Source organism: Molothrus ater, chromosome 12 (genome assembly GCF_012460135.2).
Source record: "Molothrus ater isolate BHLD 08-10-18 breed brown headed cowbird chromosome 12, BPBGC_Mater_1.1, whole genome shotgun sequence".
Classification (NCBI taxonomy): domain Eukaryota; kingdom Metazoa; phylum Chordata; class Aves; order Passeriformes; family Icteridae; genus Molothrus; species Molothrus ater.
The window spans coordinates 12,584,624-12,604,593 of NC_050489.2; the positions used below are offsets into that span (position 1 = coordinate 12,584,624).

At 41.0% G+C, this 19,970-nt stretch overlaps 2 protein-coding genes across 3 annotated transcripts; one reads left to right on the forward strand and one right to left on the reverse strand.

The window, feature by feature from the left end:
* Positions 1–170: 170 nt before the first annotated feature.
* HSDL1 (hydroxysteroid dehydrogenase like 1) lies at positions 171–5,569 on the reverse strand. 2 transcript variants are annotated; one of them, XM_036390245.2, is made up of 5 exons: positions 5,507–5,569; positions 4,481–4,713; positions 3,407–3,852; positions 1,337–1,564; positions 171–454 (listed from the first exon to the last, which is right to left on the reverse strand). In XM_036390245.2, the coding sequence occupies exons 2-5, from the start codon at positions 4,698–4,700 to the stop codon at positions 353–355; spliced, it is 996 nt and encodes a 331-aa protein (XP_036246138.1). In that variant the 5' UTR covers positions 4,701–4,713; positions 5,507–5,569; the 3' UTR covers positions 171–352. The 2 variants fall into 2 exon arrangements, with proteins under 2 accessions (XP_036246138.1, XP_036246139.1); XM_036390246.2 differs by lacking the exon at positions 5,507–5,569 and adding an exon at positions 5,038–5,267.
* Positions 5,570–5,610: 41 nt separating this feature from the next.
* On the forward strand, positions 5,611–17,908 carry DNAAF1 (dynein axonemal assembly factor 1). Its single transcript, XM_036390243.2, has 12 exons — positions 5,611–5,877; positions 6,989–7,124; positions 7,971–8,062; positions 8,903–9,124; positions 9,842–10,008; positions 10,262–10,383; positions 10,849–11,033; positions 11,501–11,758; positions 12,372–12,484; positions 15,159–15,227; positions 16,307–16,658; positions 16,943–17,908. Exons 1-12 carry the CDS (start codon positions 5,748–5,750, stop codon positions 17,038–17,040), a joined length of 1,944 nt encoding a protein of 647 aa, XP_036246136.1. The 5' UTR covers positions 5,611–5,747; the 3' UTR covers positions 17,041–17,908.
* Positions 17,909–19,970: the final 2,062 nt, after the last annotated feature.

The window sequence follows — 19,970 nt, forward strand, 5'->3', positions numbered from 1 at the left end:
GATGGAGTTGGACGAGTCTCAAATTCTCTCAAGGTTACAAATAGACATCATGTAGCACTATGTGAGGGACTGTCGTTTACTGACAGAAATAACAGTGTATCTGCTCCTGCCCAATCATCTCAATGCGAAAGTGAATAGAGATTAACATCAAGAACATCAGAGCTCTCTCATAAAGGAAAGCAGCAGAGGAGCTATTTTAATACAAGGATACCGAGAGGATCCAGACTTCTGTTGTCTAGGTTATGTAGCTTGCTTAACAAGGTATGGATAAGTTACAGTAGGTCCTCCAAGGTCCATTAAACATTGTTGCAGCACTCTGATCAGAATTGTCTCGTGGGACATGGAGCCACTCCTATTTCCCTTTGGCTGCCAAACCTTGCTTGCGGAGAATTCTGCTCAAGTACAGAGCACCCCATGCCCACATCCACTCAGGCAGGCATTCGCCCAGCGTCCACTGTGGAGAGACACAGGGAGACAAGAAAACAGAAAAAAATGACAGAAAGGGACAGACTAAGATACTTTCCATTAAAATAAACAGTTTCTCAAAACAGTACTAAAGCAAGGCAAAAAGTGCTTGAATATCATCAACTAAGCCTTAAATTCAGCCCCTTGAAGCACACATACTTAGCTGTTCCGGATGTTAGCACCCACAGCTGAGCAGTTCTGCAAATAAATACTGAATCCTGACTTGATTAAGTTCACGACAGCCATTCTGTCCACTTCCATTAATTGCCACATTTTGCCAGAATGCATCCTGTCCCTTTTATTCCTTTTGGACTAATCCCCACTTCTTCATTTCCATCTAGTCAACCCAATGCTATAGGAAGCCACCAGGTAGGATACATGAGATGACCAACATGCATAAACTGCATGATAAAGTCTTCCCCAAAAATCAAAACCCTAACAAATGAAGGAAAATACAGGTTTTTTCCTGCTATTATTCCATCCTCCCTACCCACTCTTCCCCAAAGCACAAATATGCTCAATATGTTAAGTCTGAAAAAAGCTATTTCTGTTTACAAAGACAGTGAAACACCTGCCCAGTCAGCAACACCCCAAGAGAAATGAGATACTCTGCTTTTCAGTAAAAACTTGTCACTTTCCCATTTCTGCTGCACATTTCAAGGGAGAAATGGATTCATTCTCTGATCTTAAAGTAAGCATGCCCAAGCATAAGTTTATAAAGCAGAACTAGTGAGAAAATAACAATGCCTTAAAGTCTACAATATATATGACACTTTTTCAGAATGAGCAGTTTTCATTCAGACTCCTAAGAAAGTAAACAGCTGACTTACTTCTACTGACAAACATGAAATAGTTTAAAGAATTCCATTACCTGTATTGCATGCTTCCAGTAACCAGTAGTCCTTATGGATAACCCAAGAGTAGGAACAGCATGACTTGCATATTCTTCAGCAGTAGGAAAAAAGATAGGTCTCTTTGATATAGTGCTGCTGAATGATGACATTTTGGTAGCAATAAAAAATGGTGTTAGACTCTGAACAAAAATTCCTTTAGAGGCATACTCATAATGTAGTGCTCTACTGAAATAGTCCAAGTAGCTCTAGAAAAACAAAAGCAGAAAGACACTTTTTTTTCCTTTTTTTTTTTGAAACAATGAAATCTCATGGCAAAGTTTTATTAAAATTACAGAAAAGTTTTAACATATTTTATGCACCAGCTCTAATAAATATTAATAAATAGTATAAAGTATGATTTTCTGAGGTATTTTCAACATTTCTCTGTGTTATTTGCTATAAACCTGACACAGTACCGTAACTTGCAGGACAAAGTGACTGCTTATCACAATCTGACAATTTCTGCTTAAAAATAATACAAAAACATTTATTTCATCTAAAACAAACACCTTATCTGGTCTGGGGGCATTGCAAGGATACTCTACAGACAGCTCTACCTACTACTGTCAGAAGAAAAAAAAAATGAAGTCCCATTCTTTAATACATTTACAGGTGAATTTTGCATTCAACTGTCTTCTCCAGAAGCCAGGTTAGCTATTTTCTGTGATTCTCTTAGGCAAAAAGATTCATTAATGTGTATCTGCATTAGCTCCTTTAGCTCATTTTATTTTTACAGAACAAGAAAGGCACAAGGCTGATAACTGGGACTGCTGGAATCAGACTGAAAAATGAGCCTGGCTCAGTCTTATCAGGGCAGCAACATTGATGCCTTCCCTGCTGTGCCACACAGCCAGTTCTCCCTGAGAAAGAGCATTTTAGACTCAGCTTGTGAGCAGATATCTTGCTGCTTCCAACCAGCCTTGCAAAAGGTTTTCCCTACAGTTTGTTGGGAAAGCATCTTGTACAAATTCTCTTACCGCTGCTTTAGGAAAATTAAAGCAACCACTTCAAGCATTGTTCATTGTTAGTACACAAAGAGGCTTAGGATGTTACAGCAGCCTGTTCTCACTTCTGTGTTCTGAGGCCAGGCTTAAAGCTGGATTGCTGACCTAGCATTTGGATTAATTACCTCAGCTAAATCAAAAAACTTTGGTACATTTGTGATTCTTCTTTCTCATTCAAGCCTTTTAATTGTTTTAATTCAGAGTACAGTTCTACAAACACTTGGCAAAATCAAAGGGGCAGATACTCTGCACAGAAACAGTAACTGTAAGCCAGTTTTCATACTGAAGGAAGTCTGCAAGGAGTTTTACACCTTGGGGTAGTAAGAGGTGGCTTTGCTCCAGGCCAAAGGAAATAAAAGAGCTATGTCAGGAGCAAGGCTACAACAGAGGGCAGCCACAGACAGCTGGGAGCAATAACCATTTGTGTTTAGACACTGGATCTAGGTGAGATCCTTCCACAATCCCAGCTGCTTTTGTGGATTCAGCAGCATGTCATGCAGGGTAAATCCATCATCACCATGAGCATTCATTCCTCCAGCATCACCCAGCTGCCCAGTCCTATTCATTACTGCTTGGATCTCTTCAGGAAGGACAATTATGGGGGAGCTCTTTTCACTTGTCCCCAAATATGCCACAACACTCCTTGGTATTACATGAAGCAGTGGCTTGATTTGGCCACGCTCTGTGTCACAGTGGTGTCTTGAGCATGAGTATAGCCCTTTTTGCTACTAAATACTGGTATGCAAGACTTGATGTATGTGCACAGTTCAGCTTTCAATAGGGCCCACAGAATTGCCTCTCTGCTTTGTGCATCTGAGAAAGGCAACATTTCTCCTAGGATGACTGTTATGCCTTCACTTCAAAATCCAAGAGCACTGACTTTGGTTCAAAGCCCAGCACTGGTGAGGATGAAGAGTTTCCTGCATAACACATGTATCATTCACCTCCAAAATTTACACAAACCCCTAGAAACATTCAAGTATTTTGACATCCTTGCTGAATGTGTTTCCAGTGCATGCCATTTAACACTACAGCCCAACTTACTTTAGAGGCTCCATAGACTGTAAGCATTGGTGTTGGCTGACAACAGGATGCTGAAGAAAGGTTCACAATTGCCCCTTTCTTCTTCTTTACCATGCCTGGCAGCACAATATGTGTCATCATGGTAGCAGAAGCAATATTTACATGGATCAAGTCCCATAGCATATCCTCAGACAGATTAGTAAAATAGTCTGGGTAGGCCTGAAATATTCCCACATTATTCACCAAAATCCCAATTTCTCTGTCTTTCAGAGCCTCTTCAATGGCTGGGTAAAGCTCACGCCCCTTGCTGAAATCAGCTACTATGAAATCTGTTTCCACTTTATAGGTTTCAGATATGCTCCTGGAGACAGCTTCCAGCTTCTCTTTGCTTCTGCTGACTAAGATGATGTTGACACCACGCTTTGCCAGTTCTTCAGCATAAGCCTTCCCAATACCATCTGTGCTACCTGCAAGAGAAAACAGAAATAGAACACACAAGTGAAAAACTGAGCAACACCAGCCTTCTCTCTTGACAGTTCTTTCAATTATAGCTTTATTCCTTTTTCTGAGGTCATGTGGCACTAAATATATTGAATTCAAAGACACAACAGTAAAGACAACACTGTCAACCATCTTCTGCAATTCCCCTCATAAAAGTTTTATATTTTCCATGACAACAAGAGAGAGCTCAAAGGAGAACCTTAATGAAAGGCAGGGATGTCAGAGGTAGAGGACTCAAACCTTGCTGAAGAACTAGGGCACATATGAATACCCCACAGCAAAAAGAGGATCTTGTCTATATCTCTGTCTACACTGGCAGCTGATCAAGAGGTACCTTGCAAATTTGGGCAACAATTGCTGTGATTCTTTCCCAGCAGTCCATCACACACTTAGCTTGCCCATCTCCTGAAGAATTAATTTATAAAGGCAATGAACAACAGCCACTGCTCAGGCAGATCAACCTGCAATCAGAGATAATACAGGCTCCAGCCTGCGATATAAAGCTCTCCCAGCGTCACAAGCCACCAAGTTTCACAGTACTGGCACAGTATGTTACATTGTTACATAAACACAAGGAAATTCACCATCTCTTACCCGTGACCACGGCCCACTTCCCGTACTTCTTGACCAGATCAACCTCCCCACTCAGCCTTGGAATCACGTGCAGCCTGAGCGCACTGTAAGTGGTCAAGGTCAGAGACACAACCTTTCTGACTGTGTACCAAGCTCCAACAATAGCCAGGGCTTCTACATAGAAACTGCAGGAGCGACTGATTTCTCTGTACAAGAGGGAGAATCGATCCACTGCAGCCATGGTGATCACAAGCCTGAAAAAAAACAAAAAGACACAGGCAATTAAAATTGCCTCCTGAGCCATGTAAACTTTTCAGACTGTATGGATAATTTTGAGATACAGCATTTTACAGTTTGAGCACTGTTTTGATGAAGAAAAACCACAAATCAGTGTGCTAAAATTTGGGTGTCACCTACCATCAACCTCAGTGGTTTAGGTACTCTTTATCCCTTTTCCTAGGGTTGAGCTATTAATCAATTATACTGCAACAACAATGATCAACGATTCTGTAAATAAAACAATTAAAGCAGAAGCTGAACAAGTGAAAACCACGGTTGGAAGATGAAAAGTTACCTACAAGAGAAGCAAGGATAACCAGCACGCGAGAGCTGAGACACGAAGAAACAACAGGCTCTTTCAAGTACAAACAGCTACATGAGAGACAAAGCAGGCAAGGACAGCGCGTCAGTGCCCAGCGCAGTCAAAAGCACCGCATCTGCCACTGTCCCTGAACCACGGCCCGGTGCAGCGCATCACGCACACCGCGCTGGCTGCGCCTCACACTTTCACTAGTTAATACGTTTTTTAAACAAGCACAAATCCGTCCTCTCCTCGGCAGGACCCGCCGCGCCGCCCGGCACCGCCACACCCCGCCCACCCCTCGCCCAGGGCGGAACGGCGGGCTTCGGGCGCGCCGTCTCCGCGCGGCCCCAGCGAGCTGACCCGGCCCGAGGCCCCTCGCCCGGCCCCGGCCCGGAGCCCTCCCTGGCGCGGGCTGTCCCGGCCGGACCCACCCCCGGCGCGCCCCTGACCCGCCGGCGCCTCACCCGCGCTGCCGGGCCCGGCCCGCCGCGCTGCCCGCGCCCGCCGCCGCCTGCGCCGCGCGGGGCCGCCGGGAGCGGCCGCGGGGCCTTGTGGGGCTGCGCGCGGCGTCGCCATGGCCACGGCTGAGGCGGCAGCCGGGGCTAGGGCTGCGCTCCGTCCCTCGCCTGCCGCCGACTAAAGCCTGCGGGCATTTTGTCTGGAAAAGACAGAGCGTAAATCGCACACCGGCTCGGGGGTGTTACAATGCAGGCGACGCCCGCTGGAGACCCGGACAGCGGCCGCAGAGAGGAGCTCCCGGCGCCGGAGGCGCCGTTGGGCGAGCCCGGGGGCGGAGGTGCCCGCACGGAGCGTGAGGGCAGCGCTGTGAGCACAGGTGAGCCCCTCCGGCTCGCTCCCCAGCACACAGAGCCTGCACATCACGGCTGCTCATACTGATCTGGATGCAAATGCGAGTGTGTTCTTCCTGCCAGCAAAGTCACTGGAAATCACGACATAACCGAGACATACTCAATTGCTGTCTTCCTATGGTCTTTTTTCTTTTCCCGACATTTCTTTACTTTCCTGTTTCCGGAGAAGTATTTCTTCCAGTGCTGCAATCACACAGCCAGCCTGAGCTCTAAATCACCAGTCACAGGATGGGTCAGGGACCACAGCGGGTCACTGGTCCGAGCTCCTGCTCAAGCAGGGCCATCCCAGAGCACAGGGCACAGGGTTGTGTCCGGATGGCTCCGGAACATCTCCAGGGAGGGACACTCACACCCTCGCTGGGCAAACAGCTCCAGTGCATGGTCACCTGCACGGTAAAGTTCTTCCCTATGTTCAGGTGGAACTTCCTGAAGTATGGATTTCAGCCCCTTGCCTCGTGAGTTACTAAGTATGTCCGATTATTATGTTTTAATTACAGTCATATTTAAGTAAGATGCTACAATCATCTTGTTTGCACTTTCTCTCTGAACTACAAGTGCAAGTAGAAGGTTCAGGGCAAGTATCAAAAGAAACAAATACTGAAGTTGGAATTAATCAAAGGCAGTGTAAAGACACCTTCCAAGGAGTGCAAAAGGGTAAATTTGTAGAATAGCTAGACTAACAGTGCTTGGGATGACTGATACCATTGCTGAAGTCTCTTTACAGTAAACTCAAATTGGTGTTAATTAAATGTAATATATATTAAATGTCTAAGACCATCAGAACATTGGTGTCAGTACTTTGTTGTGACTGTACATTATAAAAATATTAAGAATAATGTGTACTATCCAGCTTTCTGATTAAAAAAAATGTAGATTTCAATTGCTACTATTTATTTTATGATGCTGTGTAAGAAAGTTAAGTCTCATTAAAAATCTCAGCAGAAATCTTGGTTAAAACACTCTTTTCTTGAAATTCGTATTCAAATGCTCTTCAGTATTTCTCTGAAGTAATTGGCAACATGACACATTTTCCCCACCCTTGCTGTTAAATTGCAATTCATTTTCTTATTTAAAAAGCTGATGAAACTCAAGAGAAAGAAGTCAACTGTATGTCCAGAGCAGGTCAAGAGAATGAACAAAAATCAGATATTGATCAGAAGTCTGGAACCAGCTCATCCAGTCAAAGGACAGTAGAAAAGAGAGGCTCTGTAAGGTAATACATTGTTTGTGGATGTGTTGGCATCATCAGGAGTTTTGCTATTCTGTGTGTTCATCTCAGTTCTGGAGAACAGTTTTGAATATGAACTTGAGAATAATGGATAAATCAGGTATTAGTGATATTTCCAGCATCTGGACAGATGTTTGGGGTTTATGGCCACTGTAGCAAACTACATTCTAACCACATGATGAAGTCATTTAATGGATCTGTAGAAAATTGTGCAAACTCCTGTGGAAGTCATGTGCCAGTAGATTTAACCATTTCTCTGCCTCAGTTCAGACAAAGCATTCTGTTAATTCCTAGTGGCATTCCCAGCCAACCAACAGCTCTATATCAAAACTTTCTTGAGTGCTATTTTGGAGTCAGCATTTCAATAAAATGTTGGGTTGATTACCATTGATTTTTCTAGTCTGAGAAAAACATTGCATTTTGGCTCTGCCACCAAAGGTCCTGTACCAAAGCAGCAAGGAACAGGGGAAAGAATTGGAGAGGAAGCTAACATTGGAAGCAAAAGCTAACATAAAATCATGCTGCCCTTTTCCAAGAAGATGAACTCTCTAATTCCCTGCCCATTTTCCTATAAACCCTCTTTTTTTTTTTTAGCAGAAGGGCCTGGTAACTCACTTCAAAGGTAGAAATGAAAAGCCACACAAAAAAAAAAAAAAGCCCAGCACTTGTTTTTTTTGGGGGGCGGATATAATTTTGAAAGCTGTAGCTATTTGTCTTGCATGAAAAGAATTGTTAATTGTGTTGCAATTAAATCTGTAAGGAAACCAAAGATCTCAGAATGTGCACTGAAATACATTTTCTATTTTGCTTCTGCTTCCTGTACTATTTTAGGATGACAAAAAAGATTCTGCTAGACATCTGTAAGCAGCAGAAATTATACTGGACCCCATACTTAAATGATACCCTGTACTTGCATTATAAAGGTAAGAGGTGGACATGACTGTCTAGCTTGATCATTCCAAGTAGCATTTTAGCAGAGAATCTACTTCATGGCTCACTGAACTAAGGTATCTAGTAATTCTTCTAAATTAGAACACAATTTTATATAATACTGGATTTGGTAAACAAAATGAGTCAATATGAAGGTAGAAAACTAAACAGTACATCTAACTCACTTTGTGGAGCCATCCAAAGGATCACTGGGAAAGAAGGGACATATTTTTGGTTTCTTTTACTGAAGCAGGAGCCTCTGAGAAATGTAAATTTAAATACTGCCCTGGGTTGCACTCCGAGGAAAATGTACATATTTTTTCTTAATTGTTTGTATAAAAAGCTTTTTCCAGCTTTTGGAACTTTTTTACTGCCAAGTGAAAATGGTTAAGAGGAAAATAAACAGTAAAGACTTGCTGCATATTTGAAACACTGCTGAAAGAAAAAAAAATTGTTAGAATGAACATTACTCATCCTCTGGTGATCTCTGAGCAGGTTTTTGCATGATGCAGTTACCTGGCCCAAGTTAGCCTAAGAATTCTTCCATATAAATAGGATATGCTACCTTCTCCATTCAGCCTTGGTTTTGCTATGTATTGCTTAGCATCTAAAGGGCTGCTGAGATCCAAACCAGAATAGGTACCAACCTGGTTTTGCCCTTTATGGGCCATAAACAGTACCAGGGATTCAGTGGAAATACTGCAGTGACTTCAGTACCAGTGTACAGTCTCTCAGGCTGTTTCAGCAGCTCTGGTTTAATGGAATTTTCTTGTCCAAAGAGTCATTTTCAGCCAATGCCATTTCATTTTAAAACATCTTTTTTTGTTCTGCAGGATTTGACCGACTGGAGAATCTTGAAGAATATACAGGACTGAAATGTTTGTGGCTGCAATGCAATGGCTTAAGAAAAATTGAGAATTTGGAGGCTCAGACAGCGTTGCGTTCCCTCTACCTGCAACTCAATTTAATTGAGAAAATTGAAAACCTTGAACCCTTACAAAAGCTGGATTCCCTTAATATCAGTAACAATTACATCAGGACCATTGAGAATCTCTGTAAGAATTGTTGCTGCAAGGTTTTAGCCTCTGGCAAGCCCATATTTCCTAAGCTCTGACTAAGCTTTTGTTAGTGGCACTAGTTTCAAAGGATTTTTAATTTGTGTTAGAATTTTGCATATCCATAGCAAAGCCCACAGGGCTTCTGTGGAGAAATAAAACCTATGTTGAGAAACAGAAAATACTACTGAAGAAAAGCTACTTTCACATGGAGACCTAGGATAATTAAGTAGTTTTTCCTCCCTTCTTAATACCATCTCAGTACTTATCTATGTTGCAGACAGGCTGACAATCCAGTTTTCACCATTTACCTTACAGTTAAGATGTGCTTTGGCAGTTGCAGACACAATTACCAAATCTTTTATATCTGCTAAAAGATTGATTCTGTCTTCAGCTATTGTATTTCTGTACAATACTACTTGCATACATTTGAGAATTTTGAAACACAAGCTCTTGCTTTTGTGTAACTGTTTAGTTTGAAATGTGAATTTTAAAAAGCTACCATCCTAAAACCAAGCACCTATTTTTCCCTGGGATGAAGAAAGCAGCTTTGGAGGCCTAGCCAAAAAGTCTATATAGCAGAATAAAATTTAGAAAAAAGCTCCAAATTCAATATAAACTATTAGCTTGACAATGCAGTTTTTTACTTGCTCATAAAGCCCTTTGTGAAGTGACAACTCTTACCTTTCCTTGCATTGTACTGTTCTTGTCTGGCAGCTTGTCTGAAAGTCCTGCAGACTCTGCAGATCGCTCACAATAAGTTACAGACAGTGGAAGACATCCAGCACTTGCAGGAATGCCCAAGTATTTCTGTTCTTGATCTTTCCCACAACAATCTGAGTGATCCAAGTATTGTAGCTATTCTGGAGACCATGCCAAATCTGGTAAGTCAAAAATAGCTGAGGGTTTGTGTTTGTGTGTGGGTGAACCCGATCAAGTGGCTTTGTTGGGTAGTTCAGTGCACAGTAGGTATCAGTCTAAAAGAAACATTATTAAACATTGGTTTGTTTCTGGTAGATCATCTGTAACACTTTGGATGTTTTATTCATTTCTTGCTTTTGAAATGACAGAGGAAGTGCATATCCAGGCTGGGGTTTTGCTACTCAAGCTTAAAAATTGTTTCCCTTGTTTCTCTAGCATGTGCTGAATTTGATGGGAAATGAGGTGATAAGGAAAATTGCTAACTATAGAAAAACACTCACTGTTCGACTAAAACAGCTGACATATCTGGATGACAGACCAGTTTTCCCAAAGGACAGGTAAGAAACACAGCCATCTTTACACAGCTATAAGAATCAAGTGCTAACAATCACTCATCCATTTTTGATCAATACTGTCATGGAAGGAAGATTGACCAGTATAATTTATTAAAAGTGCATGACTTTGAGGAGAAGAGTATTGTACCACAGAGTTGTACATCTAACATACCTAGAAAAAAGGAGTGTATTTTTTCTCCTGATTTCAACAGAACCTGAGCAGGTATCTAAAACAGCTGAGCCAATATCAGACCAATCTCTGGTGATGTAATCAGCAATCAGCATTTGGATATCTCTGTTTCTTTTGTGAGATAAATGTAAATCCCTGTTGCATAAGGGATTGTCACTGCTATCTGCTTTTTTCTCTTGCAGCTATTTTGTGCTGTTGCAAACTCTTTTAAACTTCTCTCTCATTGCAAAGGTGGGCTTTTATAGCTGTATTACAGTGAGCTTTTGTGTTTTCATTAGAGCCTGTGCAGAAGCCTGGGCTGTTGGAGGGCTTGAAGCTGAGAAAGCAGAAAGGGAAAAATGGGAAACCAGAGAGAGAAAAAAAATCCAAGATAGCATTGATGCGTTAGCAGCAATTAGGCAAAGAGCACAGGAAAAGAGGAAACAAAAGTGCATGGAAGGAGTTGCAACAGATACTCAAGAAGGTTTGTGCTTACTGTTTTGGAAGATGTCTGTGACCACTTCAATTTGAATGTGCAGAGGAGTCTTTATCTGATACATCTTTGGATTGACTACCAACTAAAAATTTTTTTCAAGTGGATTGCACAAAGGAGAGGGTAACCAGCACTTTGTTGCTGATCCATCAAAATCCTCAAGGATGTATTTCAACATGTAGTCACTTGTGAGCCTTTTCAAAGGATTAGAAATACCAAACATTTATTATTTAAGCATTTCCTTTAGGTGATTTTTTTTTTGTGGGGAACTTCTATTTGCTGGGGAGCTGAGAGGGGAAAACAGCATTGCTGCAGTCTTGGGAGGACTACTCATCCATGGATAGCTGCTCAAAGTAGGAGCTTTTGATGCACATTCTAGCCCATTGTAGTGTTTGGAAATTTAAAATGAGCAGTGGTAGATTGGCTCAGCAATTTTTTTGAAATTATTTCTTCTGTAGGAGCATCTGCAAATTCAGAAGATGGTGATGGAAATTCTAACACATCAGAAACTTCAGATATATCAGAAGAAGAAGCTCAAGAAAAGACTGAGAAATTTAAAAATGAGGGTTTTGATGCTTGTGATGAAGTGATAACACTTCTACCACATAGAGAAGATAGCAGAGATTTCACATCTGGAAATATGCCTGATGAAGGTCAAGAGGATGCACATGAACCAGACTCTTACAAATGTGCAAATTTCAGCCAGGAGGCAGATGGTAATGTACACAGTGCAGAGCCAAAGCAAACTGAGCATGCAGAGATGATGAGCCAGCCTCTCTGTGGAGCACTGCCTCTGCTGTGGCTCAAGCCAACTAACTCATACATAAAAACATTCCATTAGATTTCCACAGTGACTAGGTGAAATCAAGTAATACTGGGTAAAATATTCTTTAAATACAATAAATAGTAAATTTCTGAAGGCTTAACCTGCAACTTCTGCAACTTAAAGGTGGAACTTAAAGGTGGAACTCCACTTCTCAAACATGCCAGATTTAGTGACAGGCCAGGAGAGTTTACAGACTTCCCTTGTTCCCACACAAACTGGGCAGTCTGTCTGCCAACAGAAGCTGGTCATCACTCTAGAGGTGGTTTTGTACCTTCACACATGGAGAAATGCTTTTATAGATTTCTGCAACACATTACTGCAAAATGCAAATATTAATTTATACAAAGAAGAGAGACCCAGAATATAAAAGAAAAAGAAAGCTTTGGATTGAGCTGTGAATTCTGCAGTGGTAGTCAGGCCCAGCAGTCTGGTTCTGCAGTGCTTGCAATGTAGACATTTTTTATTCAGTTAGTTCTGTGCAACTGATACTGATTATTCTGCAGATCTACCAGGACAGGAGGCAGCTACTGACCAGGCTGAGCTTCCTGAGAAGGAGGAGGAATATGCTGAAATTGAACAGTTCAAACTGGAGACACTGGCAGCACTTTCTCTTGATGTATGTATTGGATTCAGACTTGGAGAAGTTCACGTGTGTGCATTGTCTTCTCCAAGTTAATTCTTGTAACATTCTGGCTAATAAAACTGTATGGGCAGGTTTTTAAGAAAGGTCTACTGTTAGGAAAAATAAAAAGGAAGAAAGAAAGAAATAATAACCCAAAAAGTAAAGCTGCAGGGGTATTCTCTCCAGTGGAGCATTATGAAGAATGCTTGCAAAGTTTATTTTGTCCTTAAATTGTTTATCCTATAAATCCTTTTGTCCTGTAAATCACCTAAAGTTGACCTTCTATCTTTGTGATTTCTCTGGAGAAACTAACGAGGGCTCTCATTTAAAAACAGAAATTACAGTTAAAAGAATCTTGTAGACACATTTGTCCTCTAAATCAAAACTCAAATGAAATATGCAGTTGAAAATGTGAACTATTTCAGAAGAACCATAGGGAAGAAATAGCAGCCCCATCATTGTAAATGTTACCCAGCAGTATTAGATACTATAAATTAATTCTCAAAATAGAACTCTGATGTCTGTTTCCAGGAAGAGCAGAATGTACATTATTCAGATATATAATAAGTGATTTACATTTGTAGTATGGTCTTCTATTATCTAAAATGTCTATCTGATGCAACATTTAAATATGTTTACCACATTTAACCATGAGGAGGACATAGATACCACTGAAAAATACAACCTCTCTTCAAAGAAGAATTGTTCAACATGGCCTAATTAGGACACTGCTGATAAACTGACAGTGTCAGACTGTGATACAATCAGCAATAAAAGCTTCTGAGCTTCTGACTTCCCAGAGCACTTCATACACTCTGTGATACCCTATACTGCCACTGTTAACTACTGGCAGAAAAGCCTCATATCTCAGCCATGCTCTTAATTTCCCAGGCAAAAATTCCATGTTATTGTAGGGCTCTGCCCACTGCTTCACTAGAGGGTGTGCTGCTGCCTCCTTCTGCTTAGCTGTTTTTAATCATAGGTTTAAAACAGGCAGTGGAGAGAAGGGGCAGCAATTAAAGTATGCACAATATTGTTATTAAAAGTAAAAGATCTTACAGTGTCTGAAGTAAATATGTAGTGACACTGTAGGTGCCCACAATGTGAAGATCTCCTTGATTCAGTGTTTGTTTTTCCCTTGGTGCTCTATGGCACCATAGGAAGATCCTGTGCACAAACTTCAAGGCTCTATAAAAGTAACTCTTAAGCACACATCTGTGGGGTTTTAGAGATGTAAAAAGTGGGACTGTTTTAATTCTACAGAAGAAAAACCAAACCCAAATCACACACTAATACACATTTCAGTGTTCTATGCTACTTGTTGTTCAACATTTAGTAATAGAAAGAGCCTCTCCCAAGAGCCTCCAGTACTTACCCTAGTGCAGATATTCCAAAGAACCTCAGTGCTGACATTGCAGGGGATGGCTGGGGAGATGCCAAAGGTGAGAGGCTCTGGAGCAGCACCGCTGTCCTTGTTCATACCCTGCGTCTCCACATGGTCTCAGAGGGAATATAAGGGAGCAGAGTGGAGGAGGATTTGCAGTGGGTGGTTGTGACATCCCTGTGTCAAGCAGAAACAAGCTCCTGTTGCTGCACATGCCTTGGCTGTGTGGGAATCACATTCCCACATACCTTGACTGGGTTAACTTGTAGTTGATCTGCAAATGCACCTGATGACTGAAACAAGACTAAGAGCTATTTCTTCTCCCTATTGACATCAAACTCCATTAGTCTCAGATCTTAATTTGTACATTTTAATGCAATTTTTATAAAACTATATGACTTCAGGACACGCTGCACTAGCTGTAACCATATCAGGAAGGAGAAATTTCCTTTCTTGATTTTAATTGTGTAATAATCTTCACTATACAAGACAGTACAGATGTTCCTGATACAACCATGCTAAGTAGCCTGCTACATTAAGTCATTAAATGCTAAAAATATCTAAAAACAAAAGGAAATTCTTATCCCAGTATTCACCTACAGTTAAAAAATGGCAGAAAGGTATTAGTTTCTACCTGTGATTTTGCATTCCCACCTTCTGTGTTTCCTTTCATGTCAGCAAATGATAGTTGTCTGAGATAATATTTTCTTGTGGAAAGCTGAAATTATCAGACCTGTCTGAGGAAAAACAGTTCTCAGCAAGTTTGCAGTTCTGTGTCTTAATTATGAGGCATTCACAGTAAAACATTGGTTTATTAGGTGGATTTAGGTCAGCAGAGTTTACTTGATATGTGGTTTCAGGAAGACTACAGGTGTGGGATTTGGCACTTACCCATAGAGATGGGTTGCAATTGGGATTAAGTCTATTGAATAGAGAGGAAACAGCTAAGAATAAACCATGTTTGCTTTTAAAATCCTGGTAATGCCTTACTCTTTATCCTGTTCTCTTTCATAATCACACAGCATAGTAGAAAACAGCATTCAGTCTGACATTAGGGCTATTGCTTTCCCATTTGCTATTTCTGGAGAGAGATGAATTTTCCCTTTCCCACAGGTGCTTAACAACAAACTGTGCCTGTGAGGGGATGGAGGGGGGTCCTGCTGGCTGTGGCCTCACTCCCTGGTGAGCACTGCTTTGGAGGAGTTGTCCAATGAGCCAGAGATGTCATTTTCCATGGGTCACAGTAGCTCTTCCCACTGATTATTGATCTGTGATTGTTTTCAGGAACTGCCTGATTTAGAAGATGTAGTTGTAAGTGAGTTTCCCCCAGAAGATGAAATCTTTGTTCAAAAGGTAACATTTTCATTAATTTCAGTAATGAAACTTCCCTAAACACATTTACAAAGGTTTTGCAAAATGAGGATAATCCAAGTTGTGAAATGCTGGTTTGGGAGATGCAATCACTTATAAATTTACAAACAAAAAGGGATGGTTTCATCAGTTCATATCTACATGTAAACCTTCCTTTGTTTAAATCTGACCTTTTATATTCTTGTCTAGCAAAAATAGAATAAAAACTTGTGAGCAGTAATGCAACAGTTACATAAGTTTAATTTCCTACTAGGATGTAGTGTTATACTAAAGATTATACTGTACCAGTATTAATATGGTGCAAATTGCCTGCTGCTGAATAAAATCTGACTTTTCAACTGAAATCACAGAGAAATTGAAATTCCTCCTCTCTACTGCAGGCCAGTCCTTGTCCACCTTAGAATTAATTTTGCTTTGCTCAAATTAATGTTTTAGGCACAAGCTTAAAAGGAAGAGAAAAAAGAAGACAAAGTTTAAAAGCACAGCTTTGATTTTCATGCTGATCATAGAATCACACTGGAGACAGAGGCTGGTACAGGACATGCTCTTACAAGTCTTTCCAAGATAATGCCAACTGTTCCTGCAGCCATCATAAGACATGGAATTGATTTGCTCCTTTGGTCACAGACTCATAACAGGGTTACAAAATGTTTTGGCTAACAAAGCCTTCAATTAAAAGAAGGCAAGGAAAGAGGATTAGGGAAGGAGGATATGTTGGCAGCTGTCCTGCTCCAAAGGCTGCTCAGTTCTCCACTGAAGCAGATGAAGATTTTGGTCAGGTTCCTCTGTTTGTAGTAAAATATTAGAACAGAGCCCACACACTGCTCTTTTTGTGAACTGTTAATTAGTTTATGGTCAGTTCATTGGTGATGCCTGAGAAATTGCTAATCTAAGATTCATTCACAAAGCAGCAGAGTTTATATATTAAGCATATATTCCATATATTTTAAGAGAACAGCACATTAAAGCTGATAACTGTTACATGGATCCAGGAGATATTTACCCTTTATTTGGCATTTATATATAAGAATAATTTTTCAATTACATTTCTACCTTTACAGCAGGACTATCACCCAAAGATTGAAATAATTTCTGAAGTGACAAATGACAGCAATTCTGCATTAGAGGAAAACAATAAAAGCATGATTGAGAATTCAGTAGAAGAAGTTCCAACAGCAATTTTTTCAAATGTATGTCAGAACCATAAAGAGCATGAAAAGGAGCACTTAAGACCCCTTCTCAAAAGCTTATTTACAGAGCTTGATAATTCAGAAGGATACCTGGAGATCAAAGATCAAGAGGTAGCCCCTTTGAAACCCTTGATACAAGAGGTGATCACTGAGCCCAAGGATCATCTGCTGCTGTCACCAGTCTGTCACCAACCAGATGACCCCAGCTCCTGGGAAGAGGATGGTAAGATTACAGTGACATTATTAATCACAGAGAAAACAGGGTTTGGCACAGACACACTAAGAATCTGTTCAGCTCCTGTTGAAGGCTGTTATTTACAATCACCTCTCCTTTTATTTGTGTGGAATCCTAATAAATTAGGAATTAAAATGTTTTCTTTTTTTACAGAGAATTTCTTATTGATTTTCATTTTAATGGTTTTTAAAAATTGAGGTCTATATTTCTTTCTTCAGTACTGAAGACCATGAGTGAGTTTAATTTGCCCTTTGCTTTTGTGCTTTTAACAGGGAATGGCAGTGATAGAGAAGCACAGGGCCTGGCTGAGGGGGAAGGATGTCCTCATGAAGCACAAGCTGACAAGGATGATGAGAGTGGAGTGGATTAATCACTTTGGAAAAACCTGACCAAATCTGGAGCACAGTGTGGAAATATTCCCAAAGTATGGAGGCTGGCAATGGGACCACTTGTTAAAACTGATCTAACACTGTGATATCAAAACTCACTGCCCTTGGCTCCAGCTCCTCAGGGCAGCTGCCTGGTCACTGCTTTGAAAATTACTGTTTTGAGGTTATATTCCAGTCTTGTGTTAGCTGTGCCTTTGCATCCTTCTAGAAATGCCTTAGTTACATGTTTATATGTCAGAGTTTCATTACAGATGTAGTTTCAAGCATAATTGAGTGTGTCATTTGACTAAATAAAAATTCTATTTGTAACCACATGTATTTTCACTTGGTGTTTTATATTTTAAGTCCATACCAGTGTGCATCATAGCAGATGGACTCTAATGGCAAATGAGATTGCTTCTTGATGGGATATTTACTGATCTAATATTCCTTGACATTATGATTGTTTATGCCTAAAAAGATGCAGAAATAGCATCCATGAACAGAAAATCTGGTTTTACCTTTTAGGGCATCTGTAATGAAACATACACTCATATCTGCTGCTTTTATTGTTTTTCATTTGAGAGGTGTCTCAGGATCTGTGTTTTGTGCATAGCCAAGTTTAGGAATTAAAATGTCTTCTTTTTCTACAGAGAATTTCTTACTGATTTTCATTTAAATGGTTTTTAAAAATTGGACTCTATATTTCTTTTTCAGTATTAAAGACCACAAGTGAGTTTCATTTGCAGTTTGCTTTTGTCTTTTTTCACATTTCTATACATCTGTGATAATTTGTAATAAATAAAATTTAACAGTTCTTTTAGGTGTGTACATTTAAATAAATAAAGAAGATAAAGAAATAAAGTGTTACTGTGGGCTTGTTGAGATGTATTTTCTATCACCTGGGCTTAGGTGCCATCTGGTGGCAAGAGAATCAGACCTCACAGTAACACAAAATAGTGAAAGCCCTCAGAGAGGACAACACAATTGTTTTAAATTTAATCCATTTTCCCCCCACACGAGTTAAAACATGCTGGCAAAAGCCTTGGCCTCCAGGACAGGGTGGGGGTAAGCCAAGGGCCTGTGGAGCACAGGGGTGTCTGAAAGCACTGGTGCAGCAATCTGCTCTTCAGAAAGCTGCAAATCCTGCCACCAACCTGTATGAGCTCCATCCCAAAAATGTAGCTGCTTCCTTTTCTGACAGAAAGCTGGATAAGGACTATTTTTAGGACTTTGGGATTTGCATTTTCCATGCTGTGTTTTGGTGCCTGTCCTGATATCCACTTACTACACTAAAAACAAGTAAGCAGAAAGGAACACATTATGTTTGCAAACAAAAGGTTTAAAAAAATAATTCCAAGAGTGAAGTTTGAGCTCTTGTTATCACTGAAAGCAAGAAAAATAGGGCAAATGAGGAGAAAAAAAAAGCAGCAAATAGTTTCAAGAACTGTAGATTCTTTTACTGTGATCCTGATTTTACCAGCTATACCCACCCTGAGTGGTATTTTAGTTTTCAGCTTTCCAAGCTGTGTTTACTTGGTCACATTTTAGATGGGACATTTTAGATTGTGTTCACACAGTGACCCACCCAGGGGCCCTCACAAGGGAATCTGAATGCTTAGAAGTGATTTTCACTTGTCACTGAGGACTTGGGAAGGAGAAAAGGAGTAAGGGACAGACAAAAGGAGTGAGAAATGCCAAAGCAGGACTAAATGAGAAAAAGGAAACATGTTTAATTAGTGTCTTCTGTAAAACTTTACAAATGTACAGCATAGTGCAAAAACGCAGTCTCAGCACATCACCTTCAAGTAAAATTAACAATGTAAAAAGCTGAGGAACACAAGCTTCCTCCTGCACAGGGATGGCTCCTGAGTGCTCCTCCTGGAGGTTCCTCTCTCACCATCAAGCTCCAATCTCATGTTTTTATAGTAGAGCAAAAAGCCTAAAGAAAAGCCCTGGAAGCCTCCTGAGAGGCTGCTCCCCACGAGCACAGGCTGGAGCCTGCCCTGTAGGACAGCCTGAGACAGAGCCAGGGCCCAGCTGCACCTGGCTGTGCCCATAGGCATCGCTCCCCAGGGGCTCATTTCTCAACTCCAGCCAGACAATCCAGTCAGACACAAGCTGTGCCCAGCCTCAAGCACGTGACAGGCTCCAGAGAAACACAGGAAAACTCCTCAGGAGCTTGAAGTTAAGCATGTGCTTAAATGCCCTGTTGCATCAATACATTCAGTGTTAACAGGACAGCAGCCTCGAGTGTGGAAGCTCAGAGAAGGGTGTAAATCTTGAACATGCACTGTCAGTGTCAGGAGACACCAGGCAGTTTTCAATTACCTATGAGAAAAGAAGTGAACAGAGTGCAACTAACAACTTTCCATCGCTGGAAAGGGCAAAATAGGGTGGAAATGGGCTGATCTAGGTGAAATTTCTAAGCACAAATCTGTCAAAAAGAAAAAGCTTGTCCAGGATACACTCAAGCACATTATCTAAATACCAGGCCAGTGGGGGCTGCTGGAATTTTCCCTTAGTCCTGAACACAAAAACAGTGGCTGGGATTAATTCAGGAGCTCTCACGACCTTGCTCCTGCACAGACCACACCACCAAGGCAGTGACAGAGCTCCCAGCACAGCAATCAGCTGGGCAAAAATGTGCTCAAAAGTGAATGTTTCTGAACTAACACACTTGTTCACATAGTGATAACTGGATGGAGGAAAGGGCTGTGACAGGAAGGTCCATTGTAAAAATGCTCATCTTATTGAGGAGCTCATCTTATTGAGGAGCTTTTAAGCCTGCACTCGTCAGAGTGGTTTGCTACACTTTGGATGTGGATGCTGCTTGACCACAATGCTCAGAAATGTGGTTCATAACCAAGAATTGTCATGGCAATGAAGGCAGGCAAAGCATTTCTTCAGATGATACTGGCACAGCTTAAAC